Raw genomic sequence first — 18,420 nt, 5'->3', positions numbered from 1 at the left:
AACTTCAGGGGAATTTGTTTCACTTTTATCACATGATATCCTTGGTTTGGGGAAATGCCTGTCAAGTAAGGAAATCAAATACACTCCTGTAAATATTTAAATTTGTATCAGGAACTTTTGATACCCAGATGTTTTGAGGGAGGGGTGAGATCTCTTTTTCTTCCTCAGACATAATAGAGAAGCTAGGAAGTGAACCCCTGGGAGAGAATAGGGCAGCATTGATGCAGGTTGTTCTTTGAGTATTTACTGTGTATCCATGTGCTAAATGCCTGTGAATAGTTAGCCCACATAATCAATAGCTTATTAGTAGAGATTAAAGAGCTAGTTTAATTACTGTGCAGTTACTCAGTGGCAGAGCCAAGACTCGAACCCGTCTGTCTGTCTCCAAAGCCGGTGTCCTCTGTAATGTAGCAGCCGGAAGCTGTGTAAGCTTCTGTGTCTGCAACACGGGGTTAATGACAGTTTCTTTCTCCTAGGGTGGTTGGTTGTCCTGAGGATCCTGTGAGTTACAGGGCTTAGAACAGTGCCTGGACCATAGTAAGCATTTTACATTTGCTCTTGCTGTGACTGATAGCACTTTCTGTGTCATTTGGACTCTTACCCCCACACCCCCCACTTTGACCCCTTTAGGCTTTAGTGAATGGCAGTGTCTTGGACAGTTTTGTTTCCTTGCCTGTGTGGCAGACACAACTTGGCCATTTTCATGTGGTGCGGACCGAGGAGAGCCGTGGTGAGGGGTCTGGCCTTAGCAGAGTGCTGTGGGGGGCAGTTGCTGTCAGCAGTCTGGGATGGCATGTGCTGCCTGGGCAGGGAAGGGGAAAAGAAAAGGTTTAAGCCCCTAACACAAGGATCCACCACCAGAAGGCCTTGGTATCTGAGAAGATGTGTGTGCACTCAAAGGTGCGGTGCCCGTGTGATCCGGTGTTCTCCTTGTCTTCGTCAGAATGGGCTTTCGCGTAGTTGTCCAGTGCATGGATTCCTAAACCTGGCTGCTTCTCCGAAAGCATTTGTGAGTCAAATTCCCACCTGCGGTGGGAGTTTGTAGTGCTTTTTGAATGGTTAGCCAGGTTTGAGAACCATTAGAATGCTGTGCAGGGCCGGCCCCAGCCAGCCATGGCAGAAGTACATATATGTGACTGGGAAAACTCCTGGTCTCAAAAAGGAGCTCCCCCATTATCTTGTCAACCCTGTTCTTGGCAGCCCTCCAAAGGTGAACTGGAAGTACAGAAATGCAGCTCTACAAGGAGACGAGTGACAACGGTTCCCATTCCAGAAAATAACCAGGGACAGGGTTTCATCAAAGCAATTTGTCAGTATGTTTTATTTGGTTCTTGTGTTTATGTCGATTTCCTCATCAATATTTGCGTATTCTCATGCTTCCAAGTTAATACACAAGAAGTGATAGCTATTGAATATAATTTTGATGCTTAATTGACATACAATGTTCTAGAAACTGTAGGAGGACTGTATTTCCCAGAGCGATGCTCAGGGAATGAATGGAGTAATGCGCATTCCATTTTATATTTGAGAAATCATGATTAGAGTGGAATGTTAATATGGTTACTTGTGGTGAGACAATATTGACATTGTTGCTAAGATATTGGACCAGACATGTCATTGAGGCTGCTGTTTTGAAAACTGAGCAACGCTGCCTTTTTTCCCCCTCTCCTCCTCTGTGGTGCTAGTGGAGCAGGAATATAGCAAAAAAAAAAAAAAAAATAGTTGCAGAAAATGCAGTTTTCTCATTCTCTCTGTCCACTCCCTGGCCCCCAGTACAGGCCTGGAAAGGATCTTGTTAAACAGCCACATGTACACAATTGACTTAGCCTGCTTTTTTCTAGAATGTGTGCTGGATTGGTTATATAGCATTTTTAACGTGTGTTTGTGGGGAAGAAAATTTCAGTGCTGCCTAGAAACTTGGAGGTATCTCCCCCCAGATGTTTATAGATCCCATTTTCCTTGTAAGGAGTTGAAATAAGATAAATGGTAGCAGCTCCCTCTTGTCCTTCTTTTCTCTTATAATGAGGCCTGTTGGCAGCGGCATCGCGGGTGGGATTGCCAGAGTTTGGATTCGAGTAGTTAGTGAGGGGGTGATGTGCTGGTTTTGGCGTTGTTCTAAAAGTCTTTTTCCCTTCCACTTATTTTTCCACCCCCAAAATGTCATCGTGTCCAATGTGACAGAATGTTCCCAATGATTATCATTCAGAGAAACATGACTTGCTAAATTATCTGTGGATGATGGTCAGAATTTCTTAAGCACCTAACAGCATTCCGGGCTTGGTATGCACCTTGGTCAGGGGACCCACCGTTACAAAGGCAAGCCAGTGTACAGCCATGATGAAGAGCTTGGACAGTGGCTCAGACTGCCTGGGTTCAAATCCAGATCTACCACTTGTGGGCTCTGGGGCCCTAGGCAGCTTACTTAGTAGCCTCCCTAAGCATTAGTTTTCTCATCTGTAGCCCAGGGACAATGACAGCAAATGGAACAGGGTGAAAAAATAAGCTAATATATGTAAAGTGCTTATTAGCTAGGTGTCTGGTATAGCACGTAAGGCTTTACTACTAACTTGATCACCCTCATTATTATTTGGACAGATACATTTGGTGAACATACATTTATAGTTAGAATAGAGAACTCAGTAGAAGTCCTGATGTGTTACGTGGGTACTTGCTTTAACTTGAAATTCAAGGGTAAGTGGGCTCCAGCAGTTGTAGGGGGGCTGAACGTGTAACTGAGGTAGAGAATGGCTTTAGGAGTTGGATATTCAGTCCCCAGGGCCACCTCCTTGTAGGTCCAGGGCACCATTCACATGGATGTGAGATGGGCAGCATGTTGCTCCTGTCCTCATCATTCTTAACATCACACCCAAGATCTACAGGAAAAGGGGAGTTTTCTGTGTTGTAAGAAGTTATATTCAGGATGTTGTTTTTGAGAAAGGTCATTTATTTTAAAGATTTTCTTTATTTGAGAGAGAGTGAGAGCGAGCGAGAGAGAGAGCACGAGCCTGAGCAGGGGGAGGGGCAGAGGGAGAAGCAGACTTCTCCCTGAGCAAGGGAACCTGATGCTGGGCTCCATCCCAGGACCTCAGGATCACGACCTGAGCTGAAGGCGGACACTTAATCCACTGAGCCACCCAGACACCCCAGGAAAGTTTAATGTTAAGGAGTGATTGGTTATAGATTGAAAGTTGTAAGCAGAGAAGTCAGGCGTATAGACAGAGATGGGGCAGTGCGGTTCCTTTGTGTGTTGCATACAGTACTACGTACTGCTTTGTATAGTAGCCAGTGTAGTACTACAGACAGAGTACATAGAATAAGGAACTGGATGTTGAGCCACACAGTGACGGTAGGAGGAAGCCAGTCTAGACCTTCACTGTGAGAGCAGTCAGTAAAGCAGACCATTCAATGTCTGTAAGCTCTGGGGAAGAGATGACTATGGACAGTTTGAGCTACACAGACAAAGGCAAGTCTGAGCCAGGTGGATGAGTAGACACAGTTGGAGGTGCCCAGATAAAGGAAAGGTGAATCCTCCTTCCTGGGGAAGGGGCTTCATGAGAGTGATAACTTGGCAGGTATCCAGCAGGGGGGCTTGCTGGGAAACCTCCCAATGTAGAAAGAAATGGGTACAAATGTCTCAAATAAATGTTTAATGGAAAATAAAGTAGTTTTCTTCTAAAATATTCTCATTATAAAAATTTCAGAACATATGTCAAACCAAAAATGTAAAAGGGAACAATGTTTGCTGTTTCCACCCCCATAAGAATAGCCATCAACATTGTATCGAACCTCCTTCTAGCTTTTAGTTGTACATATTTTCCTATTGTCATCACATATACAAGACTGTGTATACTGGCTTAAATGTTTCTTCCATATGTCTTTAAAAATGTTCATCATCTGATGAACTCACATTTAACTTTTTCGTAATTTTGGTTCTTTGGCAATGAAGATGGTGGTTGTGGTGTTCTGTGCTCTTCTGCTTCTTTAGAGGTTGGAGCGGGGGGCGTGTGGGAGAGCTTTTTCTGCCCAATGTCACAACCATTGCAAAAAATGTTAGCCATTGTTTGCAGTTCTGGGACAGGGCACTATTTTTTTAAGAGGTTGCCAGATAAGGTAAGAGATTGTTTCTGCACTATGGAGTGAAGGATATGGTTCAAAAACCACATTTCCTGAATGAGAAGGGAGTGGAAGTAGAAGAGGGACAGTTGAGTGAAGTGTTTGAAGACTGGGCTTGGGCTATAGTTTATAGCCCTCCCCACTTTGTCCCCTTAATGATAACGTCTTCCTTGTTGAAAAGTTAATTTTGGTTCTTAAGAGACTTTTTTATTTTTTCAAGAAGGATAAATGGGCTGGGTATTTTCTGAGCCTTTGAATGTCTGAGACTGTTTTATTGTTGAGATACTTAATAGAAAACTGGGTGTGGTTTTTATAAGGTTTGATCTCTCTATTCCCTTCAAGTTTTGAGGGTGTTGCTTTCGACCTCTGGTTTTGGTACTAGAGAGAAGTGTTGTGGGTTGAATTGTGTCTCCCCCCGCCCCCCAAAAGATGTTCTAACCCTCAATGCCTATGCAGGTGACCTTATTTGGAAGTAGGGTCTTCATAGATGTAACAGAGGTAAAATGAGGTCATACTGGATTAGCGGGGGCCCTAATTTATTAGGACCGCCCTTAGAAGAAAAGCACAGACACTGGGGATGATGCCGTGTGATGACAGAGGCAGAGATTAGAGTGATGTATCTACAAGCCAAAGATAACAGGCAGTACCACAAAACAAGAGAGTCATGGATTCGATACTCTCCTGGAGCCTTCAGAGAGAGCCTGGCCCTGCTGGACACCTTAATTGTGGACTCAAAGCCTCCAGATGTGGGACAGAATAAACTTCTGTTGTTTAAGTCACTCAGGGTGTGGTATGCCGTTACAGCAACCTGAGGACCTAAGATAGGGCAGTGGGGTTCTCGTTCCTTTGAAAATCTGTGGTTTTGCAGCCCATCAACTTTTTTTTTTTTTAACTCTGTATTTACCCGGATTTTTATGGTTAAGAAAAAATTATCAACTTAGTTTTGCCAGGATGAGTACAGGTATGACTATAGTCCATAGTCCATCCTATGCCAGGATGAACACCAGGTGTGTTCCTTTCAGGGACACGGCCCAGGGTATGGGGAGTCCTTTTTATCTGCATACTTTAATTAAAAAAAGACTTGTTTTTAGGTTTTGAAATGATCATGTCCTCATTTCTTCTCAGAAACACCTTTTGTTTTTCCTGTCTGTAATCTTACGTCACTAAAATGTTGACCATGCGTCTCTGCATCTGGGGAGACTTCCTCAAGCTGCTTGTTCGTCATGGAGTCGATATTTTGTATTGTGAATTCTATTCTCCATGCCTGGAATGTGGATCACAATCTGGTGACAGCTTTTTAAATTCCTTGCTTTTCTTCCCTTATTATTTTTTTTTAAAGATTTTATTTATTTATTTGACAGATCACAAGTAGGCAGAGAAGCAGGCGGAAAGAGAGAAGGGAGGAAGCAGGCTCCCCGCTGAGCAGAGAGCCCAATGCGGGGCTCGATCCCAGGACCCTGGTATCATGACCCGAGCTGAAGGCAGAGGCGTTAACCCACTAGCCACCCAGGCGCCCCTTCCCTTATTTTTAATCTGAGTCTGTTGTATAGAGAAAATAAGAAAGAAACGCAGCGCATGAAGGATCTAGAAGGCCATGTTTTTCTGTACTCTTTTGAGGATGCCATGCCCTTCATGGAATGAATTCTTCTGCTTTTTTTCTTTTGAGTCTTCAGAAAGATACTCCTTTTCCTCTCTCTCATAAGCTGTATGTTTCCTCATTCTCCCACCATTTATTACTTCAGGTTTGAGGGGGAGGCTTTTTATCAAAGAGGTAGAGTCTAGTCAGCCCTGTTTTACCTACCTGGATCTGTTGCTTCCTGCTGGTGGGCGTGGGGCGAAGACAGGAGTAGATGCCAGGGTGAGGGCCTGGATTGCTCCCTGACCCAGTGGGCTAAGTGTACTTAGGCCCTCAGTTGTTGCAATAACAAAATTGCCCTGTTGTTACCCTTAACATTATTGGGAATTCTTTCCTTTTCTGGCACTCCCTTATCTTTCCGTATGCTTTTTGCATTTATGAGTTTTTCTTTTACTTTGTAGTTACAAGAATCTTATCGGGATCTTGGGAGACGTTTTGCTAGCAGCTTTAAAGGAAACAGGAATTTCTGCTTTTATCACCTTTAGCCTACCACCACCCCACCCACTGCACTCCTGGCTGCTCCCCCTTATCCTGGCACCCCATATTCCTTGGTCCTGTCCTGCCTCATTCCTAGCCTTTTCAGCCCCTGCTTTCCCCCCACCCTCTCTATCCCGTCTAGCCTGTCTTTCCCTCTTCCTGCCCTCTCCCTGGTAGACGTCTGGATTACCCTGTGTGTGCCACAACCACAGGCATGCCCACACTCCCCCACCAGCGGTGGAGATGCACTGGCCTGGAAGTGAGCCCGAATGCAGGGTGGGCAGAGGAGAAATGGAGCGTGTGCCTACACAGAGCCCATTCATGATGGGGGCATGTGTGCTCGGTGAGACTGAGAACCCCACCTCCTTCGGAACAGGGTCCCGTAGCGCTTTCCCCGTACTGCGTCCACTTCAGCTTTGGAAAATAAGCTCAACTCCTGGCAGTCAGCCCCCCCACGCCGGCACTTTGAACAGTCTTTGTGGGATAGATCTTCATTTCACCCATTTGCCAAGTCAGGCCATGGTGGGTGACCCATTTAGACTTAAAGATTTGGTATCTAGACATTGCAATCCTAGGGAATGCAAATTTAAAATATTTACAGGAAACATAGGCACATAAAATGTGAACTGTGTAAAAGTGTAACCCTCCCATCTATGCTCCTACTTGGTGCACTTCCTTTCCCGGAGGCAGCCACTGCTGCCAGTTCCTGTGTGTCCTTCTAGAGACCCTCCGCACACGTACAACTGTGTATGTTTACATTTTTCATATATACATAAGGATACAGTGTATATGCGCGTGTGTATACAGAGAGGCAGACATAAACACACATGCACACACACTAAAGGAATGTAGGTTGTATTTTAATCATCTGTATGATGGGGTATTCCCTCCAGTTTCTTTCCTTTTTCATCTCTCTCACCTGTCTTGGGAGAGGACCATAAACATTATTTGACCGCCTTGCTGCCCTCGTGGTTCTCAGCCCTGGCCAGGCCTGAGAGGCCCTCAGGGAAGAGAGTTGCCGGTGCCTGAGCCACACCCCAGAGCCGCTCTGACAGCCTCCCTGGGTCCGGAGGCTTCCCTGTGTGAGGGGCCTGGGAATTGTGGCTTTGGGAGCGGCAGGCCTGGCAGATCTGCTCGGTCTACGTGGGGGGTGTTCCACGGGGCTCGGGGTCCTGAGTACCCCTGAGGAGGAAATGGGGAGTAAAGGATTCCGTGCAGATACCAGCTTGCTTTTGACCGCAAGCGGCCCACTCCTTTCTTCTTCCCCTGGGCCGCGCTGAGTGGCGAGCTTCTTGGTTGGATGGGGTGGGAGCGGCTCTCAGTGCCTCCACCCTGGGCAGAGAGAGCAGGTCCAAAGGCTGCAGGAGTTAAAGGAACTTAGGATGCAAAGGAAGAGGAGAAGAAACTATTTCAGGTGCTTGGTGACTAAACATCTATCTCGGATCCACTTCGCTTGTATGGTGACAGCATAAGGTGTGACTGACGGAAAGAAAATTAATGATCTGGGCCCGGGTGCCTCCCAAATGGAATGATCCAGGAATGCTGTGGAGCTAATTAACCAGCCGGCATGAAACATGAAAATAGATGAGGGAACAGGTTTCTTCTCACGGTGGCCTGGTACTGCGTATAGACCTATATATACTATTTTTGGCATTCCCTATTAAGTATTCAAAATGACGTAATGTTGAAAGACCTAGCTCAGTAGCCCTTTTTCAGGGTGGCAGAATGGATTCTGGATTGGACCTCCTGGGTTCAGACTCTGCTCTTGCCGTTGGCCAGCGTCCGTGACAGGATACCTGGTGCTTTCTGTGTGGTGGTCTTGTTGTCAGAGGAGCATGAAAACAACACCCGCTTTCAAGGTCCTTGTAAGGATAGGAGATAACGGGTATAAAGTGCCTTGAACCCCGTCCTAACGCATAGTACTCTAAGGAAAGCATTTATTGTGTTGAAATACCACCCCTCCCCCCCAGGGCTTAGGGGTGGACATTTTTGAGGCCTTGTATCTTTTTTTTTAATATTTTATTTATTTTATTAATTTGAGAAAGAGAGAGTGCAGAAGCACATGAGCAGTGGCAGGGGAGAGGGAGAAGCAGGCTCCCTGCCAGCCACGGAGCCCGAGGCAGGGACTCCAGGACCCTGGGATTATGACCTGAGCTGAAGGCAGATGCTTAACCCACCGAGACACCTAGGTGCTCTGAGGTCTTGGCATTTTTTAAGCTTAGAAACTCTTTCCTGGTGACCTGCTTAAAGGAGAATTTTGACAATAAGAGAGCAAATGCCAGTCTCTTTCCCCATTACCTGGGTCAGGGCAAAGTACATTTGGTTCTCTAACCACTGAAAATTGAGAGTAAAATTGTGAGGTACATAGTATTTACTGATCTCCATTTAGAATCTGGTTGGTGGGTTTTTGAAGGCAAATGGATAAACTTGTCCCGTCAACCAGGTTTTTCTACACTGGGGGAGGGTGGGAGTTCGCTGCTTTGTTGCCTCTTGGCAGTGTTGAGTCTTAGTCACGATTCTGAATAATGTTCTGGAAAACTGCTTTCTTGGATACATTTATCTTAACTCTCTTTTTGGAAATGTACATTAACAATCAGTAGCTCTGGCTGGTTACTTGGGGGAAGATCCTGTAAGACATAAAACAGCGTAAAATGTTTTCAGTTGCAGAGAGGCCTTCCAGAGGCTCCCGGAATGATACTTGGATCTTGTGGGAGGAAATCTTTTCCAATTTTCTAGGTTTCTGTAAATCTATATGAGTTATGTGGTTATAAAACCTTATGATGGGAAATATGTTTAAGAAACATGAATGTGCTCCCAGGCAGGGACTGTACAAAAGATGCCCTAACACATTTAATGCCCCAGTTAAATGTATTGCACAAGTCCCGTTTTCTGGAACTGGATAAACAGAACATCTTTTCTTTCTATTCTGAGCTTCTGTCCCCCTCCCCTCTCCACCTAGTCACTTCAATGGCACAATAAATGGAAATCTTATTTCCTGCATCTGCAGACCTATTTACCTGAATGTCTAAGCTCCCCCTTGCCTTTCTCAGGTCTCTTCTTTCTGAAATGCGATTTTGCTTTCATCTCCCTAGCTTCTTTGCCCTCGTTTTTTTTTTTTTTTTTAAAAGCTTTCTCTAATCCTGCACTCCATTTACTTTAATCTATAACGTTGGACATTGCCATGCTGCATAGACACCTTTAAACATTCATCATCTCCCAGATTTGCATTTTCTTCCATTATGAACTTAAATCCCTTTTCACAGTCTGTACCAGTGAAAAAAATTTTAAAATAAAGAACTATTATCAAAAGCCATTTCTTCCAGTTTAAAATGCCTTATTGGATGGCTTTATCCCCTTTGATAATTCCATTATCTTTGTAAACTATGACTTGAATTTATAGTATGTGCATATGTATGTATGTATTTATATTTATGACATATGGGAAGAACCTTATGCCCCTGTGCCCTTTATGGTCTTTTATTTTCAGAACTCAAAGAAGTGGTGATTTTAAAATGAGAAAAGTGCATGTGTGTGGGTGTGTATGACAGCGGCTGTACATGACCTGCAAAACCTAAACCTTAAAAGCAAAATGTTCTGACCCTTTAAAGATGTCTTAATTTAAAATCATGTCTGTTTTGGGGACCTCCATTTTTTTCGAAATAAAGTCCTTAAATGTGTAGAGCAGTGAGCCGGCCAGTTGCGGGAATTGGGAAAGGAGGTCGTTCTAGGTATGTGGCCCCTGCTCTCGGTAGTTAACCTCCACGTCCCAGCTTCCTGTCTGTGAAACAGTCTGATTGGAATGGATGTTCTCGGAGACTGAAGGCACGTTGGGGATCCATCAGTGTTCCATGGGAAACACCTGCTGGTGGGACCGGAGGCGGCCCGGCAGATCATGGGTGGTTGATAACATGATTTTCCTACTCTGGAGAGGACGCCTCGGCCTACCAGGGCTGGCATTTCTGCCATACCAATAGAAAGGGCGATCCGAGTGTATCTCATCACTTAATGGAGGAGAGAAGAACATAGGTCGCAGTCAAAGAACACCAATGCTAAGGTGACTATGCCCGCAGTGCTGGTTTTTTCAGTGAAATGGTTTTAATTCCTCTTGAAATCTCCTGGAGCATCTGCTGAGGAATGTTAAGTCAGCCAGAGAATTTCTGGTGTCATGTTGCCCAGAACCAATGTTGGGTAATTCTCGTGGATGCCCCAAGAGATTTTCGCTCTCTGCCACTGGCGTCGTCTGCGTCCTTGTGTTGCTCTTGGATTTATGTTGACCTGAACGCCTTTGCTCGCATGAAGTTAAAGTACCGGGCTCCAGGATGCCGCCTCCGGCTTCTAGGCTGCCAGATCACCCCACTCGTTTCATGTTGCCTGTTCGTAGGTAAAACTTCTCTTCCTGCTTTGTGCCTTTCTCATAAAAGGGAGCTGGAAGTTCGGGGTCTTTCACTTTGTCTGAAAAACCAACAGGACAGCATGTTTGGGACTGATATTATGGTGAGATGTCAAAGTAAACTTGAAATAGAAACCCTTCCTTCCCGAGCCCCAACTCCAAGTGTCGTTTTATTGCAGACCACATAAAATCACAGTGTCAGAGTGCAGCTGTTCCGGAGGTTGGAGGTCCTCATGGTTACGGCCTGCTTTGGAAACATCCTCACCATACTTGCAGTTAATGAAAATATTTGCTTTGCTTGATATAAACAAAGTTTATGGGCAGAATTTGTAATTAGATAACTCTCTAATTTTCTTTTACCCTTCATTCCCCAGTTTTTTGCTTGTATCACATTAGAGAATACTAAGTATTTAAGAAAATAAACCTTTTTTCAGTAACGAGGTTTACTATTTTTTTCTGGTGTTGTCATAATAGATACATTTTTCCCTAATTTTGTTGTGTCCCCACAAATTAAGGGGCTTGAAGTCTGGTTTGGGGTTTGCTTTTTTTTTTTTTTAATTTATTTGTCAGTGAGAGAGCACACAAGCAGAGAAGCAGGCTCCCCGCTGAGCAGGGAGCCCAGTACAGGACTCAATTCTAGGACCCTGAGATCATGACCTGAGCCGAAGGCAGAGGCTTAATTAACAGAGCCCTCCAGGCATCTCGGGTTTGTTGTTGTTGTTGTTACAGGTTAGAAATCGTTGTGTGTGAGTAGGGAAGATGGTACCTTGTCACAGCACCTGCTCCTCTCAGGCCAATCTAGCTGTTGAACTAGCAGGTCTATGATTTAGATAGTATGAGGACAGCCACAGGGCAAACCACCTGGGTAACCTCTTCGAGGTGCCCCCCACCTCCTCTGTGCGTACCTTTTGGGGCTGTGGCCTCCGTGCTTTCCAAGTTCTTCTCCATCTCCTAGTGTTCCTTGCCAGATATCCAGGACATCAGGCAACCAGGCACCGTTCTTGTAGGCGTAGCACCTGCTTGCATTCCCCGGATGAGCCCAGTGGGGTGGTGGCAACTGGTCACGTGCTCCAGAGACTGGACCAGAGAAGACAGCTGTCCTTCCCTCTGCTTTCTCAAATCTCCTCAGTGTGCAGCTTGCTCAGCTCCAGTGGGCGTTTGCATTACGGTGTACCCCCAGCTGTGCCTTAAGTTCCCTTCCACAGACAGAGATCACCAGAGATGCAGCCGGGAAACCTCGGGTCCTGGCTCAAGACCTCAAGGAGGTAGTTTCAAAGGATTTCTGGGTGATCTCCAGGGGTGTAAGAGCAGGTCCGGCGTCCTGGCCATTGGTGGTGGCTTCTTGCAGTGCAGATCAGGAAGCAGGGCGAGCGAGGGTTATAGGAGGACCAGACCGGGGTCCTGCTGCTGTTCACATAGATTTAGGATGTAAGGATTTCCACTAATTCCAGCTTCCTTCCCCCAGGGACAGAACGTTTGTGTGGATGTTCTTGTTTTTGAAAATTCTAGTGAGGGTTTCCTGGTAATTCTGTTCATTTCTTCAAATACCAGTCGCTTGGGCATTTAGTGATAAATTTTTAATTTCCTAAAACCCCTTGAAGTGGGTGCCTGGCTAGCTCAGCTGGTTAAGTGACTGCTTTCAGCTCAGGTCATGATCCTGGAGTCCTGAGATCGAGTTCCCTGTTGGGCTCCCTGCTTGGTAGGGAGCCTGCTTCTCCCTCTGACTTATCCCCTCTTATGTTCTCTCTCTCTGTCATTCTCTCTCAAAAAAATAAAAAAATCTTAAAAACAACAACAATAACAAAAACCCTTCAGGCATAGCTGGCCCAGGGGAGACTCAAATGACCTTTCTGATGTTGCAAACTTACCTATTGTGGGAACCATGGCTTTTCCATTCACAGCTCTGCTGGTTCTGAGTCGCCTTTGAAAGCCAGGCATGAGCCTGTCTGCCTGTTTTAACCCCAGCCTCACCCCCCATCTGTGCACAGGGTGACTACTTATTTTACCATACCTCCCAACATGATGAATGAGCACAGCGACGCAATTTGAACTTGAGAGTTTAGGTCACGTCTCTTTTGAGTCTTGCACACAAAGACTGACAAAAATGGAGCTTCCGATTCAAATCCAAGCCTTGGTTTTTCAGAGTCAGGAAGGTCTAGTAAGGACCAGTTGGGTAGTAGTTAGCAGAGAGCCTAGTTTGCTTATGAAAAGCTTCCTATATTTTTTCCAGCTCTGCTGTATATAAAATTAGAGCTTGTAGGTGTTTTCATCATCAGGGTAATGGTTTACCTTCCCTCCTCACCCAGCCTCAGTTGCTTCTTAGTGCACTCAGGAGGGGAGGAACGGATGGATGCGGGGGCGGGGGGGGAGCAATAGAGGAGAGCTTATTATCAGAATGCTTGAGGACCAGCTGTATCTTTTCCAGAAAGGCTGATCTTAGCCAACATACTCTTCCTTTTGTCCTCTCTATACTGTAATTGTGTCCTCTGTATTTTGTCTTTGGATCTGCTTACACTAGAGTATCTAATTTCATAATAGTAAGCTTGTTTGTCCTTAAGTTCATTTAGGGGCTGAATTCCAGGGAGAACCTGCTTCATCAGTGAATCCTGTTTCCAGTCCCATGACTAAGAGTTGGGCTGGTTGAGTTGTAGGAGGGTGGTCGCTGTGCTGTGGGGAGCGTGGTGTGGATCTGATGAGAGAAGAGGTTTATGGTACTGGAGCAGAATGTTGAAGTTGGGAGACTCTCCCTTGGGTTCTCTTATTGGAGAGAAGTGGCAGGAAGCCAGGGAGTTCTGGAAAGCATCTGGGTGTTTGAATCTATTCTATGATACCTATGTAAGATCCCTCCCTTACTTGAACTGAAATCATAGCTTCTTATGGATCATTCATACTTGGTCTTAATCTAATCTCAAGGGACGCATGGGTGGCTCAGTCGGTTAAGCGTCCAGCTCTTGATTTCAGGTCAGGTCATAACCACACAATCCTAGCTAGGAACGAGTCTGGCATCAGGCTCTGTGCCCAGCAGGCAGGAAGTCTGCTTGAGATCTGTCCCCCTCCCCACTCATGTACTCTCTCAAATAGATAAATCTTAAAAAAAAAAATCTAATCTCGGTGGTGCGTGGGTGGCTCAGTTGGATAAACGTCTGCCTTCGGCTCAAGTCGTGGTCCCAAGGTCCTGGGATTGAGCCCCTCATTGGGCTCCCTGCTCAGCGGGGAGTCTGCTTCTCCCTCTTCTCCCTGCTCTTGCTCTCTCTTGCTACCTCTGTCTCTCTCAAATAAATAAATAAAATCTTAAAAAAAATCTAATCTCAGATTGGTGGCTTTCTGGACCCATTGTTAGGAGTAAAACTGGGCTAGTTGATAGGATACAGAAAAGGCGATGAGGTATGGAGTTCATTGATACTTGAGTGGTGAAACTTGAATTTTCTCTCACATGGTAAAAAGTCCTAAGAATGGTAGAAATAAAAAAGAAAAAACTATTATAAAAAACAACATACACATAAGACATATGGTAATTGTATTCTAAGGATGTAGTTCTTAGGAATTAATCTACCTATAATTGATGATCTAAATTCAGGTTATTCTCTCTTCACTCCAGGAGGTGACTTTGGTCCAGAGACGTCCCCCCAAGTCCTGCCTCCTGGCCATGGTGGTGACTTTTCTGTGAGCAGCCTCCCTGTAGCAGAGGACACCTACAGGGTGAGCTTGGCCAAAGGTGTCTCCATGTCTCTGCCTTCATCGCCTCTGCTGCCTCGACAGTCTCACTCAGTGCAGTCAAGATCAAATAAAAAATCTCCAGGTAACTGAACAACCAAACAGCACCCAAACTAGCTTGGTTATACATGTAATGCTTTTATTGAAATGAAGCAAAACTGGTGCTTATAGGGAATTTTCTGGGAAGTTGTTTTCTTTGTTACAGTAATTTCTGGAAGAAGAAAATCTTAAAAAAGAAAGTTATGATTTGAATACACTCATTTCTTTAATTCAGCCTGTGTACAAACTTTTGATTGCTCAGGCTAGACTTTTATAAATATTCAAGATCTTGTTATCAATATTGATGTTAATCATTGGTCTTGTTTTCTTGGTCATGAATTCGGGAATGCTATAATCTAAACTCACTGTGGTACATTTAAAAGTTCTGGATTTTGGCAAGGGTAATCTGACAACAGTTCATTTATTACTGCCTAGTCTTACAAACTGAAGTCCTTTCTTTGATTACATCACCCAGCATTGGAACAATTAAAATTTTTTGAAAATTCAGACTTGTAAAGGGGTGGGAGCAAGGGTCTTACAGATTACTTGTTTTAAAGTATTTTGGCTTCCCTCATCATGACCAAGTTTTTGCACTTAACATTACCAGTGAAAACCAAACGTTACTTAACTTTGAGAGGTTATGGTTCAGATGTGAGGAAAGCCTTCTGGAAACCTGCAATCATGAGCGTTCCTCTGACGTTTTAGGTTTGCTGAGCATTTGTTTAGTGGGGCCTTTGTTGACCAGATTGGGGGGGGTGGAGGGGGTAAGGATTCTTCTCACATACACATAAATGAATTTGGAATTGGTCTAAAATGTGTCCTGGGGCTATAAAATTGGAATCTGTTTTTCTGGTTTCCTAAGTATTTGTATTACTTGACATGTGACAGGCATGATTTCTGAATCTTTTAGCGGATATTTGCGGTTTGTGTGGTGACAAAATTTAGAAGGCAAACCTTGAGGCTCTGAATGTTAGAAATGGTGCTGTGAATTGGTGAGTGTCCAAAAACACTTTGTTGTTCTAGAGCTTTCTTATTTTGGACAGCATTGTTTACAATCCAGTCATTAGCTGGAACTTGGAAACCTTTTTGGTATGAAGCAATTTCCTGTGCCAAGGAATTTGACCTGTTTATCAGTATTTGGGGAAATTCCTGGAATGTCCTTCTTTCTCTTTGCCGTTCCCTACCACTATATCTCTTGGTCAGATTTCTTCCCTTCTTTCAATTTGTGGTTCCCACACTGCCTTTCTTGATGGTTACCCCACTGGAGTCATCTTCTCCCTGCAAATTGTGCACAGCATTTTACTTTTTCCTTTATCAGCCCTGTCATTTGTCCTTTCCCCCTTGAATCAGTGTTTTTTATGTGTAGCCTGTGTCTGATGGGCATGGATAGGCATGATGGCTTCTTTGAGTATACTTCATCTATATAAAACTGATAATAGAATTCTGAACCTCTCTGGATTTTATTTATTTGAGAGAGAGTGTGCGAGAGAGCATAAGCAGCGGGGAGGGGGAGAAGCTGGTTCAGGAAGCCAGACATGGGGCTCGATCCTAGGACCTTGAGATCATGATCTGAGCCGAAGGCAGGATCTTTACCCCTGGGATCATGACCTGAGCCAAAGGCAGACAGTTGTTTAACTGAGTAAGCCACCCAGGTGCCCCCCTATCTGGATTCTTAAGGGACCTTGGTTGAGGGTAAGGCAAGTGCTAAGTGCAGAAATTCGACCTTTGGTAGAATTTGCTTTCCTATAGTCTGTGCTGCTGCAAATGAATTGATGCTGCTTGGGTCTTAGGTCTGGTGAGACTACCTAAGAGCCTAGGGGATATGTATTTCAGAGAGAATTTTATTAGTGTTATTATTTTTTTAAAGATTTTATTTATTTATTTGACAGAAAGAGAGAAAGAGATCACAAGTAGGCACAGGTAGGCAGGGGTGGGGCGCTAGGGGGAAGCAGGTTCCCTGCTGAGCAGAGAGCCCGATGCGGGGCTCGATCCTAGGACCCTGAGATCGTGACCTGAGCTGAAGGCAGAGGCTTAACCCACTGAGCCACCCAGGCACCTGAGAATTTTATTATTAACAGAAGTTTGTTTTAGTGGGACTTGAATCTTTTTAATCTTTAACTTGATTTTTGCAGCTCTGTTGAGATACGCAACTATAACTTGTAAGTTTAAGGTGTAACACATAGTGATCTTATGTGTGTGTGTATATGGCAAAATGATGACAGTGAGGTTAGCACATCCATCCTCTCATAGCTACAGTGTGTTTATTTTGTGGGGTGTTAGTGGGCTGCTAAGTAGTGATGAATGTCATGGTGAACACGGAAAGGATGGCTATCCAGAAGGTTCTCAGAGGCCATAGGCTCTCACGGGCCAGAAAGCCCTGAGGAGGCCTGACCAAATTTGGTATTTTAGTTTTGAGAAAATATTGTATAGTTTTATTTTCTCCATAGGAATAAAATTTGTTTCTGCTGAATTCTTTGCAAGGCAAGGCCTTATGAACAGAAGGGAGTAGTTGTGTGACATTCAAACTTTTAATGGATAGAAGAGAATATTCTCCATATTAGATGCTTTGGGTCCAAATTAAATACACTAAGCAGTTCCTTCTGTAACGGAGCCATGTTTATGCTTCGCCCAAATTTGTGCAGCAAATTCATGTCTCACAGTGGTGATTTGCCTTCATTATCTTGGCAATTTTAATTCAAAAGGGAAGCTGAGGGCAGATATGCTTGCTTAAAAATGGCAGTGACTCAGAGTACATCAGACAATAAACAATGTTTTTCCACAATGTCTAATGCTCATAGGTTTCTGTTTAAGCCATATTGTTAGAAACGTATCCAGAGACCAAGTGTTCTACCTGCCTGTAAAATTAGTTGGCATATGGTTGTGAACGTGCATTGGATTTAAAAATAGCCATCTATTTAAAAAGCTCACACTGTTGTTGCTAATGATACAGTAAATACGGTGTGCGTGCTGTGCCCATAGGCACTGAGCCCTCCCCTCTGTGCTCCCCTTACACCAGCCAAGCTGGGCTTCAGGATCTTGTCATCGTTCAGAACCAGCTCTGAATTACTGTGATGACTTCTGTTCTCATTTGTATGATAAGACCCTTTTCTCTCTCTTTTAAGAAAGTGCATTAAAAAAAAAAAAGGTAAGAAAATCTAAACCTGTTTTACTTGTTTGGATAGAAACTCTTCACTAATTGATGCTAATCAAGAAACTGTTCAGGGACTGAAACTTCTAGCAAAGGTCAAAGACTATAAACCCCTATAATAGGCACTCCAAGTAGCCTGTTTTAATGAAAGCTTGTATTTTAATACAATAGGTGATTAGCTCTTGGGCCATGGGAACTCTGGGCCAGAGACAATTTCATTAACCTTGCAATAATGTGACCCTGCATTTTTCATGGTTGAGTTTCTTACATTCCACTCATATTGCTCGGTAATATTATTTGCTCTCGTACTACCTTGTTCCATATAGTTATATTTTTTCACTTGTTAGTCTAAAGATGCAGTTTTTGGGTTTTGTTTCAATTTATTTCCCCCCTGGAATGGAAACTACATTTGCTGGTAAAGAAAACAAGGGCCAGTATCCATTATAGTCCTGTGGTGGTTGCAAGCTTTTTGGATTAAGAATTCATTAATATTTGTAATGTATCCTTTTGTCTTCCAGAGAATACAAAGCCCATTTCCCGTGGTTTATTTATTAGTAATATCATTAGTTACTTTATATTTGGATTATATTTCCCAGATCACTTTGGGCCCATTATGCAACACTCCAAAGGTAGGGCATGAACGGGAAGCACGCTTTTAAAATACTGTGATGGGGTACAGCAGTAGAGGGTGGAAAGTGGGGGATACTGCTTTTTTCATCTGTGTTTGTGTGGCAAGACTTGCTGGTGCCGGCCCTGTCACTTGGTTCCAGGTCCGTTTCTTGCTGTAGCCATTTTGGAAACCGCCCTGACTGGCTGTTACTTTAAGGGAGGAACCTCCAAGTTGACAGGCTATGAAGTGGAAGTCATTCTGCCCTTTGATTCTTGGACCATAAGTTAATTGTC

At 44.2% G+C, this 18,420-nt stretch overlaps 1 protein-coding gene across 1 annotated transcript in view; it reads left to right on the top strand.

The window, feature by feature from the left end:
- Positions 1 to 18,420, top strand: part of TANC1 (tetratricopeptide repeat, ankyrin repeat and coiled-coil containing 1) — a 153,065-nt gene that overhangs the window by 13,434 nt on the left and 121,211 nt on the right. Inside the window, exon 2 of the mRNA XM_080798596.1 lies at positions 14,215 to 14,415. Within this exon, the coding sequence (XP_080654722.1) occupies positions 14,215 to 14,415 (201 nt within the window). The remainder of the gene's footprint in view (positions 1 to 14,214; positions 14,416 to 18,420) is intronic.

Source organism: Martes martes, assembly GCF_963455335.1.
Source record: "Martes martes genome assembly, chromosome: 3".
In the NCBI taxonomy this organism is placed as follows: domain Eukaryota; kingdom Metazoa; phylum Chordata; class Mammalia; order Carnivora; family Mustelidae; genus Martes; species Martes martes.
This window is presented reverse-complemented; position numbering and strand designations above follow the sequence as displayed.